The 12197-nt window shown below is 40.8% G+C and overlaps 1 protein-coding gene across 5 annotated transcripts in view; it reads right to left on the bottom strand.

The window, feature by feature from the left end:
* Positions 1–12197, bottom strand: part of DIS3L2 (DIS3 like 3'-5' exoribonuclease 2) — a 338953-nt gene that overhangs the window by 270492 nt on the left and 56264 nt on the right. For all 5 annotated transcript variants that reach the window (XM_058533210.1, XM_058533214.1, XM_058533212.1 and 2 more), the window contains one exon: positions 7605–7706. In XM_058533210.1, the coding sequence (XP_058389193.1) occupies positions 7605–7706 (102 nt within the window). The remainder of the gene's footprint in view (positions 1–7604; positions 7707–12197) is intronic.

The raw sequence follows: 12197 nt of genomic DNA, 5'->3' as shown, positions 1-12197 counted from the left end.
CTGCTCTAGCCAATTCTCCTAGCTTTGGGATCAAATTCTATCCCTGACTCCCAGCCTAGTGGCTGCCTCTATCAGTATACTTGTAATAAGACAGTCCCATATCTCTAGAATTAGAACCCTGTCCCAAAACTCCCGAAGGACCTACCTCTTATATGACAACTGCCTACCTGCCTTCTAAATACCTGTACCACATACCCCATGAATTTGGGATCTGCTGCCAACAAGTCAGGACGGCATCTGGGTCTGTAACCCCTTTGACTCTGTGCCTTGTCTAGCAGGCTATAGCTCTTGATTTGACTTTATAATTAGGTCAGCTCTCTCAATATCTGATCCACTATCTAGGGCAGATATCTAAGGTTGTGACGCGTTCCCAACATCTGCCTCCATAACGCCCTGATAAGCTATCATACCTCTCTAGTCTTAAGCTATAACCACTAGAATTCTAATTAATTTTTTCTAAATTTCTTATTTTCTAGAATAATACTACGTCTTTGGTCATTTCAACTGATACAGTCATATTCTTTACCCATGATGGCAACTCACAATATTACCTAATGCTAAAGCATATGTTACTATTTTCCGGATTTATGCTGATTTTTATGACACCTGACAATATCTATCTACAGATCCAGTACCTCTCTTCTTTATTCCTTTGGAATAACAAATAGCAATGAGATCATGTTATGAGGAGATGTGAATCTGAATTCCAACTCTGTCACTCCCTAATTATATGTTCCCTAAATAAGTAAAATGTTGAAGCTAAGCCTCAGGTTTCTCATTCACAAAACCAGGATAGAGATGCAGACTAAAGAATGGTGTGAGGCACTAGATACAGTTCCTGGTACACAGTAAGCACTAAAAAGTTAGCAATCATCCAGCATCCACAAGGTTTATATATGCCTATTTGTAACGTACTGTATTAGAGTATTAAGGAAAATAATAGGATAGATTTATTATAGTTAACAAAAAGATGAAGGACAGGGTTGTTCAACGGTTATGGAAGATGAATTTGATGGGAGAAAGGAAAGGAAAGAAAAAGAAAAAGAAAAGGAAAGAGAATGGAAGAGGCGGGGCAAAGATCAAACAAATAGCAAACTGAAGAGTTTCTAGAGCAAAGAGCAGTATTCCATGAGCTTCTGTAAAAGGGGGCCAAGGACATTGGTATTCCTGGAGGGCAGGATCTTGAGAACAGTTAGGAATCCCCTGCTCTTGCCAGTGTCTAGGAGAGTTGGTTGAGGGGCTGCAGCACTTAGCCAAGGCATGGCAGGAAGAGAGAGCCTTACTCCATATGTTTCTCCCTGAAAGTAGGAATTTTCACAATCCTCTCTTGTCAAATCATTCTAGCCCAAATCATTCTCATCCTAAAACACAACCAAACCTCTCTCCTTCTCCATTCCCATCCTTCAAACTTTAGTTCAAATGTAACCTCTTCTATGAAACCTTCCCTAATTCTCTCGGATAGAGTTCGGTGCTCCCATAACAAGATGTATTTCTCTTTCTGTCCTGCAAACCATGCTACAACTGTTCCCATCCCCCTTCGCATCCAGCCTACGAGCTCCTTAAAAGCAATGCCTATGACCTATTTGAGTCTGTACCTCCAGCATCTGGCATGGGGCAGGATGAGTGGAGGATGAGAAGCCAGCGGGTACCCTGCACTGCTCCAGGCAGAATTGTTAGGATCAATGGCTCCTAACCATTTGGGGGACATGTCTCCTCACTGTGAAAACCTGAAGAGACCCATAGACCCTCAGCCTAGAAGAATACATACACAAACTCACTCAATACAAAAACATAAGAAAAGAGCATTAAGCTAAAAGTCAAGAGATCTGGATGCTCCTCCCTGGTTCTGCCAAGAGCTCCAAGTTCCCAAACAAGTCACTTAATTTCCCAATTGACAAAGTGAAGAAACTATCATTTGCCCCTCAACTATCCTTCACTAGATGTTTGTAATAAAAAAAAATATATAAATACTAAAAATGTGGAAGAATTCTGAAATTAAAATTGTTATATAAGAGCAAATTATTTTTTATTATTGCCTCACAGCTTGATACTTTTACAGCCATCTATTTTGCCAAAAAACATGCTGTGAAATAAATTGACTATTTACTACTACAGCTAAAAGAACTGTTGTTTTTTCTAAAACCCCAAAGGCCCTGTAGTTTACATACCCAAGAGGGGTGAGCACAACAAGCATAAAGAAGCAAAGATGAATAATCCAATTAATTCACATTTGCTCACACCATTGACTACAGATTCCTTTGATAACAATATGCTTTTGTACTAACAAACCTGTAATACAATTGGCCAGTATGCTTTGAGATGTTTATATTCTACATGTCAGGGATTCTTTATGACAGTCTGAATATTCTCTTCTCTCTAGTTTGACCCTGTTACCAACAACTGTCACAGATGGGCTACAGCCAACAGAGCCCCCCTCTTCAGAATGGGAAGCTGTGAAATGCTTACTCTAACTAATGAGGCCTAAGAGACATACCTAATGGGGCCGACTTCAACATAAAAAGCAACTATTGGGGCTGGCCCGGTGGCGTAATGGTTAAGTTCGCGCACTCCACTTCAGCAGCCCGGAGTTCGCCGGTTCAGATCCCAGGCATGGACCTAGACACTGCTCGTCAAGCCATGCTGTGGTGGCATCCCATATAAAAAAAAGAGAGGAAGACTGGCACAGATGTTAGCTCGGCAAGAATCTTCCTCAACCAAAAAGAGGAGGATTGGCAACAGATGTTAGCTCAGGGCCAATCTTCCTCACCAAAAAAAGGGGAAAAAAAAGCAATTGTCAGGCAGCCAGCGTGAAGACGTTAGGAGCTCCACAGAAACAGATAAGTATGGAACCCTGGACCACCCTCTACATTTCCAATCTTCTGTAAACTGAAGAGGGCCTATGCAGACATCAAGGCAGTCCTTCCGTCATTTCCCTTACTCTACTCCTACCAGCAACTCAAAGGGTAGGGTCCTCCTTGCCAGGCTAGGCCTTTCTCTGTATCGAGGTCAATCCCTGCTTAAGAAGATGTCAGTAAAGAGAGAGTTTAGGTTCAGTCTATTAGGGGGACTTCATGACCCAGCCACAACTGTTAAGGTTCACATTTCTCATTCAACTATCTTCCTGCCAACAAGATCTAAGCCCCAGGCTCCCCAGCTGCTTCTTTCTCTTTCCCTCCCGCTTCACATATTATAGGCTTGTTACTCAAAGTGTGGTTCCAGAACCAGCAGCATCAATGTTGACTGGGAATTTGTTAAAAATGCACAATTTGTGGTACTACCTCAGATCTACTGAATTAGAATTTGTGTTTTAACAAAGTCCCCAGGTGAATCATTTGCAGGGTAAAGACAAGCACTGGTCCATAGGCTTGGCCTCAGTTCTAATGAGGGATCCCCACATTCATCTTTCTCAGACAGGAAACAGCTGCTCTCAGCTTTGCTCTGCAGACCTCCCTCATGCATACCATCACCTCTCCAGACTCCTGAATACTCACTGGGCTTCTGAGCCCTTCCACTTCCCTCTGTCCATCTGCCTAAAACCCCAGGGCTGCCCATTCCCGCAAAGGACAGTGACTGCTATGATTCTTGATGAGGTACCTGGCCCACCTGCCTGTACCTCTAAAGGCAGCCTCCAAAGCCAAGAAACAGTATTTCTCACCATCTATTGAGGCCTTATTTAATTTCTCTCAGTAGGCCGGCCCCGTGGCTTAGCGGTTAGGTGCGCACGCTACGCTGCTGGTGGCCCAGGTTCAGATCCCGGGCACGCACCGACACACCGCTTCTCTGGCCACGCTGAGGCCGCGTCCCACATACAGCAACTAGAAGGATGTGCAGCTATGACATACAACTATCTACTGGGGCTTTGGGGGAAAAAAATAAATAAAATAAAAAATTATAATTTCTCTCAGTAATGTTTTATAGTTTTAGTGTACATGTCTTATATATCTTTGGTCAAATTAATCCCTAAGTATTTCATATTTTTGATCCTATTAAAAATGGTACTTTTAAGAAATGTTTTAATTTCCAATTTATCATTGCTAGTATGTAGAAATACAACTGATTCTTGTGCATCAGCCTTCAACTGTCCTTCAACCTTGCTAAACTCACTATTAGTTCTAGTAGGTTTTTTTTGTAGATTCCTTAGGATTTTACACATAGAAAATCATATAGTCTGAGAATAAAGACAGTTTCATTTCTTCATTTCCATCTGAGAGTGTTTTTTTTCTATTGCTTTATTGTACTGGCTAGACTCTCCAGAACAATGTTGAATAAAAAGGATGAGAAGGAACATTCTTACCTCATTCTGAATATTGGAGGAAAAGCATTCAGTCTTTCACCACTAACAGTGAAGTTAGTTATAAGTATCTCCTAGATGTTCTTTACCAGAATGAAGAAGTCCTCTTCTATTCCTAGTTTGCTGTGAGTTTTTATCATGACTGGTTGTGGACTTTTATCACATTTTCTGCATCCACTGAAACGATGGCATTTGATTTAAATATGGTATTTAGTCTGTTAATATGGTGAATTACATCAAATTACTTTTTAAATATTAAACCAACCTTGCATTGCTGGGATAAACCCCATTTGCTCATGTTGTATTATCCTTTTAACATGTGCTGGATTCTACTTGCTAATATTTTGTTGAGGATTTTTTCAACTATGTTTGTGATGAGTATTAGTCTGTAGCTTTCTTTTCTTACAATGTCTTCTCCCGGTTTTGGTATTAGGGCAATGCTGGCCTCACAGAATAAGTTGGAGAAGGTCTCCTCCTCTTGCATTTTCTGCATGCGTTTGTGTAGAATCAGGATTATTTCTTTAAATGTTTAGTAGAATTCATCAGTAAGTGAAACCATGTAGGTCTCCAAATATCCTCAACATCTCTATTAACATGTCTAAAAAGAAATTAAACTTAACATGGCCAACCAGAACTAATAATTTTTGCAACAAAACATGCTATTCCCCACTATTCCTCATCTCAATTAATGACATCATTAACTTTTGCTTAAACCAGAATCCTAACAGTTATCCTTGATTCCCCTCTTTCACTCACCCTCTTCCTCAAATCCATCTTCAAGTCCTATCAGCTCTGCTTTCAAAATGTATCCCTACCTCTGAGATCTTTACTGTCATGACCCAGTATTAGCCTCCTACCTGGCCATCTCAATGTACAAGTGCCCCCACTACATTCCATTCTCCAAACAGCAGAGAGTGTTTTTCGGCTAAATAAGATCATGTCACTCTCTGGCTTAAAAACTCCATCTGGCCCTTAACCTCTTCTGCCTTTAGATACTAACTGTAAAACAGAAAAACAACACGCTGTGTCTGTGTAGCCTGAATGTACTGACTGCAGGAATGCTACAAAAATTTCTGCAAATTCTTATCTGCTTAACAAGGTCCAGTGATCCAGGAATTTACAAAATTAGACATCTTGGAAAAAAACACCACTTTGCTGTGTTGAGTCTTGAAGAAGGTATAGGTTTTTATCTAGAAGCAAAGACATCGAGGCAGAAATAAGAATGCCCAAGTCCTAAACCTGCCCTTCTAGAACTCAACAATAACAAACACCTTCACCTCCAACCTATCCCTGTCTTCTTAGGCTTTCTGCCCAAAGCACGAGTGCTTCTGACAATACCAGGAGAGGCTGTGCTTGCTGGTCTTAAACACAAATGGGGTGAAGAACAAGGGAAATAATGTAACTGGTTTATTTACTCATATGTCTGTTTATTTTAGACAACCTCTGCCTCAGCCAAGGGCAGGAAGGATGCCAACCAACTTGGTCTTGCTCTTTTAAGCAACCTCATCCACTTCTGCAGAGCTCAACAAGTGCTCTACTGTACACTCTCCATTCCTACTCTTTAATCTCAAGACCTCACACCTGCTCTGGTCAGCTCTAGACCCACCCGACGTGCTAACCACTCTTCTATTTCTTTCTGTTCTACCCATTCTCACCCTTAAGTCAAAGGAAGCCACTATTCTTCTTGTTCCTTCTTTGGCTCATCTTCACTATAATACGGCCTCTTTACTCCCTCAAATGACCTCTAGGAATACTTTCTTTGGTTTGACCAAACCCTAATGCTCTCCTCTTATCTTCTTATACCTGGTCAACACTGTGCTAGATGATGCTGTCAAGACAAAAGGAAGTGACCTAAATCAATCTATGTTCCTGGGACCTGGAGACAACCCTTAGCTGTGCTTTCAAGGAATCAAGGGAGGAGACTATATCCACACTTGGCAGCAACTGGGGGTGGGGTAGAGGGAGGGTGGAGAGGTGGATCTGGACTAAGATAATTCACTCTCACAAACACTCCGCACTTAACTTCACAGCATTAATCAAAATTACCCTTAAGTTTGTTTAAGTGTGATCAGTATCAGTCTCTTCATACCTGCACTCCCCACCAGACTAAAAGCCCCATGAGGGCAAGAACTACGTCTATCTTGATCATTACTAATTTCCATGCACCCTACAAATCCCTGGCACACAGTTATAACTCAATTACTCTAGCCCTGTCAGATAAAAAATAATTTAATTTATGCCTCGACAAGGCTCTCAGATAAGGTAGTACTTTCCACATTTCTGGAAAAGCTAATAATAAAAACTAACATTTCTTGAGCTGCTATCAGGGTCAGGCACCATTCCAAGATTTTTACATGTGTTCTCATTTACTCCTCATGACAAACCTAGGAAGCAGGTACTATGATTATTCCCATTTTATGGATGAGGCATTTGAGGCACAGAGAGGTTATATAATTTGCCCAAGGTTATACAGATGAGTGGCAGAGATGAGACTCAAATCCAAGTAGCCTATCCTGAAAGCTCATTCCATTAATCATTATGCTATAATACCTCTAAAGAAGACACCAAATTTTTGATTACTAATGAATTGAGCCAAATAAAAGATATGATATGAAGAAATGCTATGAAGAAAAAGTCAGACTTAGACATACAAGTTGCCAGTTCTACATGACAATTCAACGAAATTGTTACAGGTGAATCATTCTAGCACCTAGCACCCTTATTTAAAACAATAGTCAAAACAAAAATCATATCTTCCTTTTCAACTGACAGACATAGATGGAGCCTGAAACACAGTTTAAAACATTTTCTTCTGCCACCAGATCTGTTTTATGAAAACAGAGTCTATTTTTGTCTGCCAAGGTAGGTTCAATCACAAAACTGGGCCCTATAGAACTAGATATGGGTTGCCTGAGTTTTCCAGCAAAGGCAGCAGGAATGTGTGAAGACTGCCACCATCTCCATGGCTTTGTCTTTCCAGTTCTCCCAGCATTAAATGTGGGAAAATAATATGTATCAAGCTTGAATGTGCCCTGCAAGCTTTTTTTCTATCCTAAAAACTACCAGAAATCAATGCAAGGCACGTGATAGGGAAGACAGATCACAGGAGAGGGAGCAAGGAGAACAATTCAGATCATTACATGTCTGCCCACCAGATGCTTCCATGTCTCAAGCATCCCACGGCCTGTGTCTGAGACAACCACAGGGACTTAGGGGTCCGTGACTGCTTCAATTTATGATGCCTCATTGATGCACCATGGAATGCAAAAGGCCCTGCAGAAGTCTATAATTAGAAAAGGAAAATTTAACTCACCTTCCACTGTTCCTCTGGAAGCAGCTTCACGACCACAAGATCCCCATTCAAGGCTCTATTACGAGCAACAACCCCATCAATAAAAATGTCTCGATCACCATCCTAGGTTGAAGAGAGAAATAAAACACACAGGTTACCACAGCTTGGAACCAAAAATTACTTCCTTGGTTCCAAAATTGTAGACTCTGCAATCATCCACTGACTTAACAGGAACACTAGTACATAGTCACAAATAGACCTAGAGGGAGCTCAGTCTCTTTGGAACTAATAGAAATGGTGATGAACATCTAAGAGCAGGTTAACAGAATGCTCAAAAAATCACCAAATAAGAGAAAATCTACTACAGGCAGGCCAAAAACACAAAGCAAAAAACTGGGATTGCATGCTTCCATAGCTAAAAGGAGTAACTTATCCTTAGGTTATCCTTTTTTGTTTTAAATAAAATAAAGCATGATGATACTTTTCCACATTAACTGATGTTTTTTTAAGAAGAAGGGTAAAAAATAGAAGGTCTGTAAGAAAACACAACAACAACATATAATTCCCCAAGAAAACCAACTGAGGGCCAAGCTCTAGGTTCTCTAGGAGGAAACCAGCAAAACCATACTCTCCCTAGGAAAGCAGCAGAGAGAGCAAACTGTGGTTGTTTTTACAGAAATCTAAGCAGAAAGTAAAGAAAAAAAGGAAAGGTACGTAATACGAGATCCATAAAATGTTCTCACATTCTACCTCTCTCACTGACTTAGGAACTGGGTGAACTCCCAACCATGAACACAACAAGGCACGAACTCCTTCATCCTCAATCACATGGTTAAAAACAACCCACTTTAAGCAGTGTGGCCCTCGTGAACTCCCCAGGTATCGACGGCTAAACTTAAATATTAGGGGCTAGAGTCTTCCTATTAAGCCAAATTACTTTGCAGAAACAGTTAAATGGAAGAGATAGCTAAGGAAAAGCATGCCTTCAGCAGTAAGGTTCCACGAAAAAATTAGATATTTTCAGAATGTTTCATCAACAAACATGCAAACATGTACTCAAATCCTTTTATCCTTGCAAAAGTGTATACTATATGCTTCTTTTCAGAGGATAAGAGAGAATTAAAATGTTAATTCTTCTTAAAAGAGGTAATAGCAAACAGGCTTGGAAAGCCAACCAATCAAAATTTTCTAAGAGACACTCAATATAAAATAAATGTAACACTCAACAGACTACAGGTGATTACTACGACCTTTTAGTTCAAGTTAAAATCAGCACTCCAAATTCACCAACCCCCTCACAAAAAATGGGGTTTTAGACACTCAGCATTTTTTATAGTTGCCAATTACAAACCACTGGAGATCTTGGTGAACAGTCTCTCTGTTCAATTTCCAATCTAGCCATGGGCTGGCAGCTGTGGCCTGCACTTTGCCAAACCTGACCCACCCTCGTCCCTGAGGAACAGCTACCGTGTTAGCCACCAAGTCAGAATTACTGCAGTTGACCTCTTGACAAGCTTCTCAGAGACCTTAGGAAGAGACAACCAGTTAACAAAGAGTGAACAACTGAAGTGTGGCAGAACATCATCAACGGCAGCCTTCTGCAATTCATAAAGCAACAGGATCTCTCCAACTTCTCTAGACTGAAGAGAGAGCTGTCTGGAGGTCATCCTAACCCGTTATCATGTGTCAAAACATATGCCACGATATGTCTCTTTTATAAGCAGCTACACCACCCTTAGACAGGTCAGGGTGTAAGATGATAAGACATTAGTATTGTCATGTTTCTATTCCAAGAAACCACGAAAAACAGGGCTGAGTTGAACCTCAGACAACACAAATCTATAGATATTGCATCACTACTCAACTCTTACTTGATTCATTCAGAAGCCTGTATGTATTGCAGAATCTCTTAAAGATACTAAACTTGGGAACCACTCAATATTAAAAATGTGAGTCGGGGCCGGCCCGGTGGCGCAAGCAGTTAAGTGCGCGCTTTCCGCTGCGGTGGCCCGGGGTTCACCGGTTCGGATCCCGAGTGCGCACTGATGCACCGCTTGGCAAGCCATGCTGTGGCAGCATCCCATATAAAGTGGAGGAAGACGGGCGTGGATGTTAGCCCAGGGCCAGTCTTCCCTCAGCAACACAAAAAAAAAGGGCGGGGGGGGAGGATTGGCAGATGATCAGCACAGGGCTGATCTTCCTCACAAAAAAATAAAAATTAAAAAAAAAATAAAAATGTGAGTCACCCTTCTTAACTACTTTTTAAGGCCAAAGGTATCACCCTTCTTAACTGTTTTTTCAGACCTTTATTTGAATGCCAGAAGACTTGCTCTACCCATCAGAAAGAATAGAAAAAAGAAAAATGGATAATGAACAACCCTAGAGGAAATATGAAAGGATCTGGGGGTAGTCTAACTAAATACTTGGAAGGCTGGAATGGGGAAGGACAACCCAAGTATGCCAGAACGGTCAGAGCATCCTCCATCAATGGTATAGCTCCTTTTGGACCAGAAATAAATCTCACAGATGTACAAAGGGTGTCTCTCATGACACATGCACAAAAAAGGTACAAACCTTCTTGCACCAACTTAATTCAGAATGGAAACTGTGCTTTTTGTAAAAAGCCAGGTTTTTACATCTGGACGTCTCCTCTTTATCTTATCCCCAAATCAGATAAAAAGGCATCTCAATAATATCTATTTATCTTGGTTTGCTTGAAAGTCACATGGTTTTATTCTAACTCTACATCTGACTGTTATTGAACCCCAGGAGACTGGCAGGTACACATATGGAGGGACTTATCCCATGTATTTAGGGTTTGTCATAAGAAAATGAAAATCAACTTTCTATCAGTAGAAATTATAATGAACCTACGTTAAGCTCCCCCCAAAGTACTTTTTATACCTAATGATCAATTCATTGTTCCTAGCCTGTTGACTTAAGTCGATATTTTAACATAGCAAATGACACTAAGTTCACAACTGTTTTTAGAGTCAGTGAGAATAAACCTACATAAATTCATCAAACTAGTCTATTTCTGTCCCTCCAAAAACTTTAGAATTTTAGACTTGTGAGGAACATTACACAATATTTAATCAACCCCTCATCTTACAAATAAGGAAACTTTTCTGTTTCTTATTATCAGAGCAGAGGCTACACCTTCTTTAATATCAATTCCTGTCTTCATTCTCCCTGCTAAAGCAGGGGACAGGTAACATTCAGGCCCTGGTTCTGACATCCTACCTCCTAGTCTACCTGCGAGCATTTTCCAATTCATACAAGTTCACACCTAACATGGATGTGAGCTATGTATACTCAGAAATCCAGACCAGCAATGGGAGTTATCTACATGTAATTTATTGCCTCTACTATCTTCTTCTTTAATTGCTTTTTAAAATGCTTCTAAAAACTGAAACTGACAAAAAAAAAACCCATAAAACTAGAATGCAGGATTGTTCCAGTGTCCAAAACCAAAACCAGAGTACCTACAATCATTTACAACTGGGCCTTGATAGAGCTTTTACAGTCTGTTCTTAATTACTTAGAAGTAAATCATTTGGCACTTTTTCTCTCTTTGAGACAATATTACTACTCCATCAGTGGCCAGACAGGAGAATAAAAGAGGTAAGCCAATCCTAATATCACCACTGTCTAAAAAACTCTAAATAGGACATGTCAGGAATACAATTTCAAGTAGGAGAACAATCGGAGCTCTTGAAACGCCAATAACTTTTGCTTCTAAACTTCCTTTAACAAGCCAGATTAAACAGTGACAACACATCACTTGCAAATTTAAATCACATGAATTTAACTTACAGGAACCTAACTAGGCCCTATAGTTGAGAGGATCTCTGCTCTGGCTCTCCTCCAGCCACACTCCTCCCCGTCAGGTAAGGAGTTCTCAGGGCCAAGTGGATGTGCATCCCCATTTGTAATCAGCCCCAAGCCCACTTCGGGGCATACACAGGCATTTTCCCCAGGTCTGTCTTCGTGAAGGCAGACCACATCACCAGTGGCACCCCCTGCACTTGACAGGTGGCTGAAGGGTGGGTGTTTCTAAGGGGTGTGGACAGAGCTTGGACATGTGAGATAAGATGCCCACATAAGTGCATTCAAAGGCCCTTGTTGAATGAGGGAGCAGCAAAGAGGGGACAGGGAGCCAGGATTGGGAAGGGAAGAGGCGCAGGCCAGAGGTGGACCCTTTCCACACAGCCACATTTCAGCATGGAGCTCCAAGAGTCTGAGAATTCTACATTTGAACCCTAGTACATGAAGGTATATTTGGCAAGGAATATATTTTATTTATCATGAATGTATTTTACTTAATAGTTTGTTAGTCTGATTTATAATTTTTAAATATTTAATATAAGGTATGAGTGCCTATGTTTATACTATGTCCTAGGCCCCACACTTGTCAGGAGATGACCTAACAGGGATCTAACTTAGGGAAATTCAAGACTGTATACTCAAGGAAGAGAGAAAGCAAGCATTAAAATTTTCAAAATGCCGTATGTAGTTCCCTTTATCATTACAATCAGTGAGAGCAAACCTCAGTGTGCATAGGAGACAGGAGATTTGAAATCTGCTCAGTTCCCAGGTGCCTCTCAGGATGAA

Source organism: Diceros bicornis, chromosome 37 (assembly GCF_020826845.1).
Source record: "Diceros bicornis minor isolate mBicDic1 chromosome 37, mDicBic1.mat.cur, whole genome shotgun sequence".
In the NCBI taxonomy this organism is placed as follows: domain Eukaryota; kingdom Metazoa; phylum Chordata; class Mammalia; order Perissodactyla; family Rhinocerotidae; genus Diceros; species Diceros bicornis.
The sequence above is the reverse complement of the archived record's forward strand: the minus strand, read 5'-3'. Positions and strand labels throughout refer to the sequence as shown.